The sequence below is a fragment of the Psammomys obesus genome, unplaced genomic scaffold (genome assembly GCF_907164565.1).
Source record: "Psammomys obesus unplaced genomic scaffold, mPsaObe1.curated_primary_1811, whole genome shotgun sequence".
NCBI classification, from domain to species: Eukaryota; Metazoa; Chordata; class Mammalia; order Rodentia; family Muridae; genus Psammomys; species Psammomys obesus.
In genome coordinates this window covers 13,001,908-13,016,917 of record NW_026586550.1, presented here as the reverse complement: position 1 = coordinate 13,016,917, position 15,010 = coordinate 13,001,908, and the positions used below count along the sequence as shown (strand labels likewise).

General features: G+C 42.1%; 1 protein-coding gene across 1 annotated transcript; it reads left to right on the top strand.

Moving 5' to 3' along the window:
- The first annotated feature begins 1,021 nt into the window (after window positions 1-1,021).
- Window positions 1,022-11,220, top strand: LOC129672630 (DBH-like monooxygenase protein 2). The gene is made up of 13 exons (XM_055602168.1): window positions 1,022-1,309; window positions 2,876-3,022; window positions 3,523-3,684; window positions 3,930-4,013; window positions 4,802-4,969; window positions 5,140-5,242; window positions 5,410-5,576; window positions 6,477-6,568; window positions 6,822-6,918; window positions 7,058-7,117; window positions 8,714-8,844; window positions 10,499-10,616; window positions 10,978-11,220. The coding sequence occupies exons 1-13, from the start codon at window positions 1,022-1,024 to the stop codon at window positions 11,218-11,220; spliced, it is 1,860 nt and encodes a 619-aa protein (XP_055458143.1).
- The last annotated feature ends 3,790 nt before the right edge of the window (window positions 11,221-15,010 follow it).

Here is a 15,010-nt window from a genome sequence, read left to right as displayed (position 1 = left end):
GATTTCTTGCTTCTTTGTGTGAATTGCTAAAATCAAAGCTACCACAGACTTGTCTACCTTTCTAGAAGACTTCCATCTCTAGGTGTTCTTCCTAGGATTAGAAGCACAGGTTCCTGCAGGAGCCTGTAATCATGGCCTTTCTTCTTCTTCTTTTTTTTTTTTTTTGGTATTTAAATTTTGTATTTTATTCACACTTTATTTTCAGCCTGTCTTGGATAAAACAAAGCAGCAGGTCTAAAAGGGATAGGAATATCACACTATTTCAACTTTAAGAAGTCTTTAGGAGGACAAAGACCTGAAATGACACATCTCAACAGATTAAAACACATAGTTATTAGTTTTTTCCTTCTTAAAATACACACTCATTCTGAACTAAGCTCTTCCTATCGAACTTGCCTTCTTTGGGGTACCGCCAATAAACCGCTTTCCTGGGATACTGTACTTGTATAAGAATCTTCTAATTGTCAGCTGCCTGTAGAGTCAAAATTAAGACATTAAGATGGCCTTTCTTCTTAAGACCTCTCTCCTGCACTTACCAGGAAGCCAAAAGATATGCTTATGTTCCACTGCCTCCATTCTACACGTGGACACAATAGTGAAAGACTGGAGTAGAGGAGGGTGTATTCCAGAGCAATATTATTTACTAAGGATATTATGGAGGTGGGATACACATGGAGGAACAGAGCAGTGGGGGAAACTGAGAAGCGCCCTGACTTTACAGGTTCTCATTGGGCACGACCCTGTCATGGAGTTGGTGAGGAAGACTTCATGACTCTCTTGACAATTTCACATTAGGTCCCTGACTTAAGGTGAGACACCCTACTCTGTCTCCTCTCTGGACACTGTGACTCAAGTTATGTAAGTGGCACCATTCTGTACACAGTGGATATAATCAGATCAGAAGATCCCAGCCTGTCCCTCCCTCATGGCACCATGCCTGGCACAAATAGATATATATATATATAAGTCCAGAGCTCTTGAGTATCCATCTTCAGGAAAGATGTTCAGGGCCCCAGGAGCCATGGCCTATGTTCTTCTCTTCAGGCTTCTCTTACTTTTGGTCCTAGCAGCCTTTTCCCAAAGCAAGCGCTTGGGCCCTACATCTCCCCTTCGTTATTCTAGGTTCTTAGATCCTTCCCATGCTGTCCTCCTTCGCTGGGACTTTGATTATGAGGCTGAAATAATCACATTTGAGCTCCAAGTCCAAACAACTGGCTGGGTTGGCCTGGGCATCACAAATCGCTACACCTTTGTGGGAAGTGATCTGGTAGTTGGAGGAGTCCTCCCCGAAGGCAATGTCTACTTTTCGGTAAGTTTAGAGGTGTGTAACATGTGTTGAGTTAAGGATAGCCCATGATAGCTCGGTATCCAAGTGGGTTCCCTAGTAAAGGGAACAGGGACTATTTCTGACATGAACTCAATGGCTGACTCTTTGACCTCCCCCCACCGAGGAAGGAGCAGTCTTGCTAGACCACAGAGGAGGACATTGCAGCCAGTCCTGAAGAAACCTGATAAGCTAGGGTCAGGTGGAAGGAGAGGAGGACCTCCCTATCTGTTGACTTGGAAAGGGGTAGGGAGGAGATGAGGGAGGGAGGGTGAGATTGGAAGGAAATGAGGGAGCAGACTACAGTTGGGATACAAAGTTAATAGAATGTAGCTAATATTAAAAAAATAAAATAAGATAAATCTATAAATAAAAAAAAATATGGCTTCACATCCATAAACTCTAACCTCCATCTTACAGATGAGCTCCTTCACTGGGCTGAGGATGGTTTTGTGTCTAGAGAACATCTTCCTTCTCCAAACACACCCAAGCACACTGAACTCTAGTTGACTGCTGATGTCTCCCTACAAAGATGCTCGAGCATTATAATCTTCTAGGCCACTTGTCTGTAAGACTTTTAAGAGAGGAGAATCTTACAGTAACAGTCTAATACCACTTGCCTGCTGGGAGCAGAGTAAATGCAGGTCACTGGGAAAAATTCAAAGTTATTAGAGACAGTCTCTGGCCTTTAAGCCCACTTAGGTGGACCTCAGTATGAAATTGTCTAGTGACTGCAACGACAGCAAAAGAGCCAACATTAATAGCTGAAAATTGTTTTGTGTTTTTGATTAACTCAGCATTGTTCTAAATTCTTTTCATTTTAAACTCTGTAGCATCACCGAGAGAAATTACTATAATTTAATGACTCTCAACCTTCCCAGTGCTGTGACCCTTTAATACATTTCTTCATGTTGTGGAGATCCCCAACCATAACATTATTTTTGTTGCTACCTCATAACTGTGATTTTGCTACAGTTATGAATTGTATTCTAAATATCTGATATACAGGATATCTGATATGTGACTCCCATGAAAGTGTCCTTCAACACCCCCAAAGAGGTCACAACCCACAAGTTGAGAACCACTGCTATGATCTGCCTTTTAAAAGTGAAGTAGTAGTTCACTTGTCTCTCAAAACTCACACATTCTAAGCTCAAGATCATAGTTCTGAGCTGCACTCATACACTGTAATGTTCATCATAGTACACAAAAATATATATAATGTATATATGTATATATATATATATATGTATAATATATATATATGTATAATTAGAGCTTCGTGAGAGAGGATGTGGTACAGATCATTCTGAGAGCAAGTTAACTTCTGAAGATTTCAATGGGAAATTATTAGAATTCATGAAGCCAAGATTTGAAGTAAGAATAGTAAAGCCAGGAGGTAAAGCTCCAACAGACATGCTCTGTCCTCTCAGGAAACCCATTTGTGCAGTGGAGGTATCTGGCTTGTCCCATTTTAGCATATACCTGCTGTCCTAAAGCCTAATTGTTTGAGATTCTGGTTCTTACTTTTTAATGGTCACTGGACCCCAGGATCAGCACCTTCTGGATGAAGACACTCTAGAACAGGATGGGAGCCAGGATGCTGAACTGCTAAAGCTGATAGAAGATTCTGGCTCTACCACCATGCGTTTTTCCAGGCCCTTCAGATCCTGTGACCTGCATGATCATGACATTACGGTAAGACGTGGAAATAGAAAAATATTAAGCCACAACCAGCTTCTCCTGAGAGGATATAGTCACCTCAGATCATGCATCCAGACACAAATCATGGGACTATTATCCTTTAATCTTCCTGGGTACTGTCCAATTGTATCACCCCTTGAAATATCCAATCATTCTTTGGCATAGTTCCACACAAGGACTAAATATCCACTTTATTCTCCCCCTATTAAAGGACTCTAACTAGTTCTACTGAACATCCATGTTTGGAGTTCAAGTGTGGATTTGAACACTTTAAGTGTGACACTCTTATTCCACAGGTGTAAAATAGTCAGAGAGAACAATTGGGAAAGGGTTAAGCATTTGTCATGCTTCGGTAGAACAAAAACCAAACTAATCTTGTCTCAAGTTATTCTCATTCCACTGTGTACATGAGTGGCACATATAGGAACCTGAATATAGGTATATGCAAAGAGTGCTGTTGAGTGTCAGGCCTTCAATGTTCATGATGCCCATAGAGTGACACCATGAGGGTCCTGGCTGCCTATGGCCTGGATGATATACCAAAGATGAATCGAGAACGTATTTTTGTCAAGTCCATCTTCTTGCTACAAATACTACACTATGATGATCAAGAGGCCCCTGAAGACACCCTCATCCACGACTTGAAGATCAGTAATGTAAGATTCCACCACATCATCCGTCTGCCTCTGCCCTTTCCAACTCCCCACTCATCCCAGATCTCTCATCCTGCACCCAATACCCACATCCTCCTGACAGTAGAGTCACTATGAGTGTCCGTGGGCCCGTGAAGAATGCCACTCTAGCCCTAAGATGATCTCTGTCCCTTATCCTGACCACTTCCTTGCTTGCCTTGGGTGACCCTCACTCCAGTTCTGCTCAGCTTCTGTGCACGTTTCTCCAGTTTCTCATTCCGGAGGAGGATACCACATATGCCTGCACCTTTCTTCCACTCCCCATTGTCAGCAAGAAGCATCACATCTTCAAGGTTCGTGAACCAAACAGCAAAATCTGCCCAGGGAGAGAAGGCACTGGAGCAAAGGGATGGGCATGTTGGGGTCTGGAAATAAAAACTGTTTCTGTGAGGAAGGAGAAGTGTGGTAGGGCCAGGTGGAGTTTTCTAGGGTTAGAAGTCACACAGTTTCCCGGGCACAGACCAATAACTACCAACACTATTTTATTCAAGTAGAGGAGATTTTGCCAGAAAACAGAGTTAATAAGTTTTAAAGAGAACAATTTCAAGCCCCATCATGAACCCAGAATTGTTCTCTTTTAGTAAGGAAGGTGGGGAAAAAAAAGAAAGAAAAAAAGAGAGGAATGTGGCTCTGCATTGTCAGAATGTAAGAAAATCAAGGGAGAGTGAAATCAAAATCAGTCATCTAACTTTGTATTTGAGAACTTTTAACTTAGTCCAAGTACAAAAATATAATTTTATAAGTTCCAAGGTACAGGGACGGGGAAATCTAAAAAAATAGATTTCAAAATGTTGTGGCCACATATTTGCAAATTGTGAATTGACTAAAGAAAGTCAGAACCTTTGGAATGTCCCTGATGACTTAGCACTGTGAGCTGTGCTCCAAAGAAATGGATTTAAGTATTTGGGGGTTGCTAGAAGAGTCTAATAGAGTCCAGGAAAGATGATAGGCATGGTGGAGAGAAACAGATGAGGAGAAACTCAGAGAAGTGGAGAATGTCACAGCTTTGGTTGAGGGTCGGGGGAGAGAATAAGAATTTGACAGAAGATCTTAACTGCCATTTCCTCTTTTCTCTGTCCAGTTTGAACCCCTGCTGGTGGAACGCAATGAGACGATGGTGCATCACATTCTCGTGTATGCGTGCAGCAACGCTAGCGTGCTGCCCACAGGCATCGGGGAATGCTATGGATCAGACCCTGCCTTCTCCCTCTGTTCCCACGTCATCGCAGGCTGGGCTGTCGGGGGCCTTGTGAGTCCTGACATGGAGGCAGTTGGGGACAGAGAGGTGCATGCTGTAAGGCAGTGGGCTAATGGAAACCTTGGGGCCATAGAAGTTCTGAACGCAAGGTTAGAAACTCAGGCAGGGGCAGAGCTTGGATCCCTTTCTGACATCACTGCCAAGTCTTCCTCTCTCCACAGAGTTACCAGTTTCCAGATGACGTAGGCATCTCTATTGGAACTCCCTTGGACCCTCAATGGATCCGACTGGAGGTTCACTACAGCAATTTTCAGAATCTTCCTGGTGAGTATCCAAAGGGCTTGTGGGAGGGCACTGTGGAAGCCACCTGGTTTTTCTGGATGTAGTCATGTGGCATACACGCTAGATCCTGTTAGTCACAGCCCATTCCAGCATTTCTGAACACTGTACTCACTCCCACCCTCTGAGAAGAGTATTTCTTCCTACTCTAGGCCTACGTGATACCTCAGGGATACGGCTGTACTACACCTCGCACCTTCGCAGATATGACATGGGAGTCCTCGAGCTGGGCATCTCAGTTTTCCCCATTCACTTTATACCCCCTGGTGCTGAGTCTTTCTTGTCCTATGGGCTATGCAAGACAGAGAAATTTGAAGAGGTGAAGCTGAGAGACACACATTCTCTGAGGTTTCTTGTTCTCTGCCAGAGTTCTGGTCCAATCCCTAAACTCACAAGCCTGAGCCACAGTTTTGAAAAGTGATTGAAGCCTGGTGCTCAGAAAAGTGACATGCACAAATTCTACAAGAGAGGAATGAGTCATGGCTTTAGGGACAAAGAAGCTGGGCAAAAAGAGAGAAAGAATGGCTCAATGGGAATAGGGGAGTGAGTGGAACCATCCATCGGGGAAAGCAGTGAACAGAATGTAATGGTCAAGAGACAGGGATAAGGGCCAGAAATGCTGTCTTCTGGGCATACCCAGCCAATACAGTCATGACTTCATAACAGCTGTGGCTGCCTGCAGTGCGAAAAACCGAAGACTGGTCATATCAGCTATCAGTCATGGATCAAGAAGGGGTTTGGGGGGTCCTGTCTTTCCCTGATAAACTATTTTCTACTGATGGGTTGTAGGAGAAGGACAGTCAATGCGCATTCACCGAATTCAGCAGGATCCAACAGATAGTTCCAAACCCACACTCACACAGGTGATCCTGGTTAAACTCAATGGGTGACCCACAAAATATATATATATATATATATATATATATATATATATATATATATATAATAAAACAACAAAAACAAATTTGTGACTATGGGAAGGAGTCTTGCAGGGAAGAAGTGGGTAATGGACTTAGCAGAGAGATTAAAGAGGGAGTATAGTTATCAGAATACATTTCATGCATGAAATTGTCAAAGAACAAAGTCAATGAAATGTAAAGACAAAAAATAAGAGAGTGACTCTTAACCAGAGCAAGAAGATGCTATCAAGCACCAAGGAAGGAAAAGGAAAGCTAGAGATAGGTGTTCTTGGCCAATCAGGTGTGTCTTCTTGTTACAGATGAATGGGGCTCACGTAGCTGACCTACACGTAGCAAGTTACCTGATCCACACCCACTTAGCTGGGCGCTCACTGCAAGTTGCTCAATACAGGTGCTGGAAAAACTCGAACCTCCCCTTCCTTGTATGGGAATAGTTACTGATTCTGCATGATGTTATGACTGGTTTAGAATAAGGAGGATATAGGTTGGAGATGAGTGGTATAGATTGTGAAAGAAGAATCTTTTATATTTACTTTGTGGGCTGTTTGCGTTCACAGAATGAACCTACATACTGTATCTTTATGGGTAGGACCTTCTCTGTGTCATCTTCTCATTTCTCTCTTTCTGTTCTTCTCTCCCTCTAGAAATGGAACCCAACTCCAAATAATATGTAAAGATTATTCCTATGACTTCAATCTGCAAGAGACTAGAGACTTACCTCATCCTGCAGTGATCAAGCTGGTGGGAACCTAAGGGGCAGTTAGTGGCTGGAGCGAGGGAGAGAACAAGAAAGCATAGCTCACTGTTAGGCCAGAAAATTCTAAGACTGTACCAGCTCCTCTCTGACTTACTATTGGTTCTCATGTTTCCCTGTGAATAGGGGGATGAGCTGCTGATAGAATGTAACTACCAGACGCTGGACCGTGATTTTATGACTTTTGTAAGTGTCTTTCTCCACTGCCCTAACAAGTGATGTAGCCCTGAAAGAGAGATGCATTGCATCCTGGCTTTAACTGTCTACTAACTCTGATTGCTCCTGATTATGCCTTTCTTTCCTCTGTGAGGCTTTTACTGCTCTCACACCTCCATGCATCCATGATAGGGAGCAGTTCCATACACTCTACATTAGTGACCAACTAAGACTATGAAAGGATGTATTATGACATCTCTGTCTCCCACCTCCTTCAGGGAGGTGCCCACACCATTAATGAACCTGGAATCATCACTGCTCTGGATTAAGATGTCAGCATAATCATTTAGCAACTTTACAGCCTACGTAAAGTATCCTATATCTTGGCTCCATTCTAAATTCATAAGGAAAAAAGAATAATACTAGCTCATGATATTATTGTAATAATTGGTTAACACATTTAAGACAAAAGTTTCATAATCATTCTTGAGTTAGATGCTCAGTTAGAGCTAACAAGTTACCATGATTTTAAGGAACCCAGCAATCTTATATAAGGGCCAGTTCAGAAAAGGTTGTGTGCTTTTGAGGAAGGAAACACAGCCATACATATTATTGTAAAACAAGTTAGAAGACATCAAAATGGAAAAGTGGGGATAATGGTTCAGGGCTATTTCAGGTATCATAAGACAACACACAGATCATGTAATATAAGTAAGTTTGTCCGGCTCTGGACACACAGCGATGTGGAGTTCTGTAGAACAGAAATGAGAAATCCATTTATCAGCAAAGAATGCTGGGAGTGTGCATGAAGAACAATGAGCTTCGGTATGGGTAAAGGAGTGAGGGAAGACACAAAGGAACAGAGTGTGGTTGAGGGAGTTGAGGTTGGGAATAGCTCTTAGAATACAGACAATGCTGTTTACCTACAACTCTCAGGCAACAAGGGTGAGCTGTCACCTTATACATGCCAGATCAGTAATAGAAGGGAATAGATAGCTTGAGTTTTGTGGTGTATAATTCAATAATTTGTCTCAGAATAAATTATGTCAGTCATGGTGGCATTCACCTCTAATCCTACACTAGGGATACAGAGGCAGGTGTATCTCTGTGAGTTCGAGGCCAGCCTGGTCTACAAAGCAAGTCCAGGACAGCCAGGGCTACATAAAGAGACCCTGTCTCAAAAAAACAAGAGACAGTATGATGCCACTGAAGTTCACTGACTAGGCATGTGAGACAGATGTTTTCACGTATCCTTACAAAGTCAGATCCCTTGTGTCTTAGAAACAAATGATCTGACAGCTGTGGAGAGAGGAGACTGTAGTAAGTCCAGGTCGGTGACTGGCACTCAGTGCAAAGTTGAGAGTCTAGCCCACACCAGGGTCTGATAGTAGAAATGTAGAGGATAAGGAAGATATGTAGGATATTTCTTTAGAAATAACACCATTACTTGTTCAATGGCTGTAAGCAGAAGAGAAGAAAGAAAGAGACGTGGTAAGGCACAGTGAGCCAGACACTAGGAGAAGAGAGAGCTCTCTGGAAGAATGATAAGCTTCACAATTTGTGGCTTGCCCTATCCCTCTCTGCATGATTTGATATCTTCATCTCTCCCTCTCTCACCTTCTCCAGGGAGGTACCAGCACTATTAATGAGATGTGCCTCGTCTTCTTGTTCTACTATCCCAGAATCAACATCTCCAGTTGCTTAGGATACCCTGATATCATCTATGTGACCAATGAACTGGGGGAAGAAGCATCAGAGTGAGTGCTTACAAAAGCTTAAATCCACAAGCTTGTGGGAAGGGATCTTGAAAGGATCTGGAAAGAAGCAAAAGGAGTCTCACTCATTCCTCTGAGGCTGTTGAGCCAGGGAGTCATCAGTGAGCGGCCTAATCAAACCCTGACACCCTCACCCTTACTCTTTTCAGTGTTGAATCAAAATAACCCAGAAGCAAAAGACACACATGGTATATACTCACTTATAAGTGGATATTAGACATACAATATCAGATAAACATACTAAAATCTATAGTCCTAAAGAAGCTAAACAACAAGGAGGCCCTAGGGAAGATGCTTCATCCTCATTCAGAAGGGCAAACAGGATAGACATCGAAAGTGGGAAAAGAGACAAGAATCAGGACAGGAGCCTACCACAGGAGGCTTCTGAAAGACTTTACCCAGCTGGGTATCGAAGCAGATGCTGAGACTCATAGCCAAACTTTGGGAAGAGTATAGGGAATTGTATGGAAGAGTGGGAAATAGAAAGACCTGGAGGGGACAGGAGTTCTATAAAGAGACCAACAGAGCCAAAAAATCTGGGTTCAGGGATCCTGCAGAGACTGATGAATTAACTCTAAGACCGTGCATGGAAAGAACCTAGCCCCTCTGCTCAGATGTAGTCCATGGGCAGCTCATTCTCCATGGGGGTTTTCTAGGAAGGGGAACAGGAACAGTCTCTGATATGAACTCAGTTGTCACCTCCCCCTGGTGGGGTGGCCTAATTAGGCCACAGGGAAAGAGGATCCAGATGATGAAACCTAATAGGTCAGACAGTAGGGAAGAGGACTTCCCCTAGCAGTGAACTAGCAGAGGTACATAGGGGCAGGGAGAAAGGGAGGGTGAGAAGGGGGAGGGGAAGAGAGATGAGGGAAGAGGCTACAGCTGGGATATAAAGTGAATAAATTGTAATAATAATAATTTTAAAAAGCTCTAAAAACAGAAGTTTTGTAAGAAAGTGTCTGCATCCGGAAGGGCATTCAGAGAAGCAGATAACAACCAATCAAAAGAGAGGATGACAATTACCCTTAACAGTCAGAATCCCTTGTGCATAAATTCCTGTTTTTCTGGCTTAACTCAAAAACTGGTTTACATTCATGTTCCAACTTCTAAGTTAAAGCCCACTCTAGAAGACTCTATTAGGAAGCTGGGAACATCTTTCTTAACAGATACTTACAACTTTAAGGCAATTGCAGATTTTCTTTCTTTTTTTTTTTTTTTTTTTTTTTTTTTGAGGGGGGGTGTTGAGACAGGGTTTCTTTCTATGTAGCTCTGACTGTCCTGGAATTTTCTCTGTAGACCAAGTTGGCCTTGAACTCACAAAGATGCACCTGCCTCTGTCTCCCGAATAAAGGTGTGTGCTACCACATCCTAGCTAATCGCAGGTTTACTGAAGCTCAACTTCTCAGACCCTATGTCACCCTTTTCTCAATAACTTAAGTTCTCTCTGATTTTTTTTTTCTTACCAACTCACAAAAAAATCCTATTTAGTTATACATTTCATGTAGTTTATACCCATGTGGAAGAAAGATATGAAAGATATGCTAGCAAAAATGGAAGTGTTTTCAACACATTTTGTCAGAACTGAAAGTCAACACTGATTATTGTCATATCCCTGCCCTAACCCTACTACCCACAGGAATCCCATGGAGAACCTGATGGTCCTGAATAATGTTGAGTGGACTCCAGAGAACATTAAGAAGGCTGAGAAAGCCTGCAAGGAGTCCCAGCAGACAGTGGTGATCAAAAGCATTGATGTGCGTGTCACAGGGATGCCACCCTGCAGGGCTGGGTGATGGTACTGGGCAAGGAAAGGACAGATGAAGGATAATGGAAGCAAATAACAATAACGGGAAGCCTGAACTGGGAGAGGGAGCCCAAGGAGGCAGAAAGGCAAGCTGTTGCTGCCCTGCATAGTAGATGTTGTTAGAACCTCCCAGTTAGCTTGTAAGGGTCGGGGAGTAGAGTAAGGTTTCAAGAAAAGGAAAACAAGGGAGGGGGCTACAGCTGGGATACAAAGTGAATAAATTGTAATAAAATAAATTTAAAAAAAAAAAGAAAAGGAAAAGAAGTAGGAACATTTCTGAATTTACTTATTTTTTTTCTAATCTCCTGCAGGAGGAAGTAGAAAATACAACAGGTTGGATTCCTGATATTACCCCTATTCCTCGGGAGCCATGCTTAGAGTCTTCTGGAGGGAAAGTGGAACCTCAGGACAAGACCCATGCAGGCTTCAGGGCTGCAGCAGTGGCCCTCCCTGGCTCCAATGTTGCTACTCTGAGGCCCTTGCCCCTGGTTGCTTTCTTGTTCCTGCAGGCTATCCTCTCATGGCTCCTTGCCATGCTGCAGATTGAAATATGATTCTGTCATCTCATACTACCTACTTCCTGGTCATGTGCTACAAAAACAACTCCCTGATTTGACCCCTGTAAATGTCCTTTGTCCGTGCCACTTTCCATAACCCAAACCATGACACGGCAGGCTCTAGGACTTTGCTCACAATTCACTGTTCAAGTCACTGTTCAAGTTCCTTAAAATTTCAGAACCATTGATAGAATCACATGATTTCTGAGAATTTCAGACTCTCCAAGTCTGAGAGTAAGATGGTGGATCCACTCTCCACGAATTCTAGTGTGCTGTTGTCTTTCAGATTGATGCTATGAGTAGGATGGGTCTTAAGGGCAGAAGGAGATTAAAGCCCTTGGCATGTGCGTAGTCCCGGAGAAGGGTATTATTTCTCTTTTATAATAATATCTTGTGTCCAGTCCTTTCTGAAGCAATGTGAATATGCTATAGGTATACTAGAAAGCAAAGGACAATTTGTGGCAAAGGAAGGAACTCTCTTTATATACATCTAAATTTCCTAAGTATTACATTAAATAGAATTCAACTTGCTTCTTTTGGCAGTTTCTTTTATTTGAGTCTTGATTCAGGAGAAGGAGCTTGGAAGCCTCCTGAGTTGCCAAGATTAAAGCATAAGGTGTTTTGTTTTGTTTTGCCCCAAATAAAACATGTAAAATGTCATTCTTGCCCTCCACCCTGAGTCTCTACCATTGGATAATATTTGGTTATCCTACCACATGTTATATTGTCACACAAGCATTATTCAAGGTGAAGAATCTATCTGGGAAGGCAAGGTGAGTTGATCTCTGAGAATAAGCGGAAATCAAACTAGAGAAAATTAAGTTCTTAGCCCTAGAGCATAACGCTTGTTCGAGAATCCTACAGGGGAAAGCATAGAGACAAAGTGCAAACAACTTGTGGAGTTTCCGTTGTTACTAAAAGTCCAGGAGAATGAGCTTATTTGGTATTTTCTGGAAGCCATGTCTATTAATTCATAGCTAGACTTAAAGTCACTTTGTCAATCTACAAGTTGCTTTGCTTAGTATGTTCTCTAGAAGGCAACCATTCTGTTGGTGTCCCAAAGTGTTTGACAGGATCTTAATCCTCTGACAATCAAGAACGTGATTTCAGCAAACTCTACCACAGCTTCAGGGACTGTGATATGATATCATAGCCATGCTTCCTGATGCAATCATCTGCCTCCTAGTCTTCTAGCCCTGGCAAGGTACACTGAGGACATGAAAAGCAATGAGTGGGTTACTTTGACTGTCATTGCTACAATTTGACAATATTTAAGGCACTTCACCTTTAGAATCTACAACATATTCAACTACTGAATGGATCAGAACCACTTCCAAGCTCCTTAATATGTAAACAGAAGGCCTTGCACACCTTAATCAAAGAGGATTTTACAAGTTCATGTCTCTTTAGGGTGTCTTTCTAGACCATTTATAGTATCGCCCAACAATTTAGTAAGCAATCTTTTGAGGAAATATTGAATCAGATGTAAATGAACTGAGAAATATGGCATAAGGAAATTTTTATGGGGCAAAAATTTTAAACCACACAGTTTTAAAATCAATTTTTACTTTGGTGCATATTATCTAGGCATAGTGAAAGGTCTTGGATTTGACATTCAATGGGGGATACGAAGACAAATTGTACTTTTGTGAATGAGGTTATCAAGAGTCATTAATATCATAAGCAGACAGCAGCATGGCAGAGATTGAAGCTAGCTCCTTCTTGTAGGTTTCAGTGGAGGAAGTTTATATATCTCAGTTGATGATGAATGGTCCATTTGCTCCTTGTAGTCAGGCCATCTCTGATTCTGGGAAGGGCGTAATGGGATCCTGCATTCTCAGCATGGGAGAAAAGAATCTTGCTAACTTGTGACTTAGAGGATGTCAGGTAAGTAGGGAAAATGGCACATTTAATGAAGGTATAGTAAATATAGGGACGGAGAATCTATCAACAGTTGCCCTCTGATGTCTTCAGTCTGGTGGCCTGGATCTGGAAACTTCTTTGCAGAAATGAGACTTAACTTGGTAGCTATGACCTCAGATCTGAGGGAGGAGGGCAGAGATTGTCAAAAGCCTTGGAGCATGCTGGATAGCAAGTCTACCTAATTGATGATCTCAAATTTCATTGATCTTGTCTTAAAAATAAGGTAGAAAATAAATAATATCATCCTATCACTCTTGGGTTGTTCTGACATTTCTGTTTTTATTCTACTGAAATTACAGCAATACTTTTCATTTTGGTAGTTATGGGATCATTAAAAGCAAATATTACTAAAAACAACTCCAGAAAATGAAGACAAAATTTCAAACAGAGTTTTTATGCTTTATTAAATAAAATCCTAAAGTTAGGGATTATATGCTATTGGGGGTACATAGGACAGCAACACACATTCTTTTTTGTTTTGATGTATATTTCTTTATTAATTACGTTTGATTCATTTTGTATCCCAGTTGTAGCCTCCTTCTTCTTCCCCTCCCAATCCCACCCTCCCTCCTACTTCTCCTCCCATGCCCCTCCCCTAGTCCAATGATAAGGATGTCCTCCTCCACTTCCATCTGACTCTAGCCTATCAGATCTCATCCAGACTGCCTGCATTGTCTTCCTCTCTGGCCTGGCAAGGCTGTTCCCCTCTGAGGCAGAGGTGATCAAAGAGACAGCCACTGAGTTCATGTCAGAAACAGTCCCTGTTCCCCTTACTAGGGTACCCACTTGGACACTGCATTGCCATGGGCTACATCTGTGCAGGGTTCTAGGTTAGCTCCATGCATGGACCTTGGTTGGAGTATCAGTCTCACAAAAGACCCCTGTGTCCAGATTTTTTGGTTCTGTTGCTCTCTTTGTGAAGCTCTGTCCCCTCCAGGTCTTTCAATCTCTCCCTTCTTTCATATGATTCTCTGCACTCTGCCCAAAGTTAGGCTATGAGTCTCAGCATCTGCTTTGATACCCTGCTAGGTAGAGTCTTTCAGAGACCCTCTGACAACATATATTCTTAAGTGAATGATTTCCAAAACACCCTAATTTACAATTTGAAAAATATTATTGAATTATATGTGTATATGTGGCTGTCCACTTAGTATTAACTTGATCACAATCTTGCAGTGAAGGTTTTGATAGGTCTGACTTAAACTGACCATTTTTTTTGGGAACAAGAATCAAAAAGAAATTGTCAGGTAAAAACTCCCAACTACTGCTAAAATACTGATTGCTGAGGGAGGTGAGTAGAATTCTTAATGAAATCAAGTGATAGTTTTAGAAGGTAACATACGAAAAGCTAAATAAATTCCAGGCTAAACCTAATGCAATTTAGTGCATGTGTGTTCATGTGTACTATATGCACGCACAAAAATGTGCGTGCATATTTACATGTACACAAGCCTATCTATGCATGGAGGCCAGAGGTCAACCTCAAGTATCCTTTCTTAGGCACCTCTGACCCAGTTTGGGGGCAGGCTTTCTCACTGACTTTCAACTTACCAAGCAGATGAGACTGGCTGGATAGCAAGCCCCAAGATTAGTCTGTTTCTTTCTCCAACTCCATGGACTATAAGCATGAGCCACCATAGCCAGCTTTTTCGTATGGGTTCTGAGGATCCATAACAAGTCTTCATGCTTATAAGCAAGCATTCTATCAGCTGAGCTACCCCCCCTTGCCTTTTTTAAAAATATTATTATCTATTCTCCAGACTAAGTAGTATATAAACACTCTTCATATGATGACCCTCACAGACTGAGACCAAGCTTTTATTTTTGTCTAACTGGTCTATGAGGAGATTTAAACACAGCCAAA

What these genes read in the sequence shown, in the direction of transcription:
- LOC129672630 (XM_055602168.1), top strand. Translation starts at nt 1,022, where the DNA reads ATGGCCTATGTTCTTCTCTTCAGGCTTCTCTTACTTTTGGTCCTAGCA. An exon ending in AGACAGAGAAATTTGAAGAG is followed by an intron (nt 5,577 to 6,476) that starts GTGAAGCTGAGA and finishes TTCTTGTTACAG; the next exon opens with ATGAATGGGGCTCACGTAGC. An exon ending in ATCCTGCAGTGATCAAGCTG is followed by an intron (nt 6,919 to 7,057) that starts GTGGGAACCTAA and finishes CCCTGTGAATAG; the next exon opens with GGGGATGAGCTGCTGATAGA.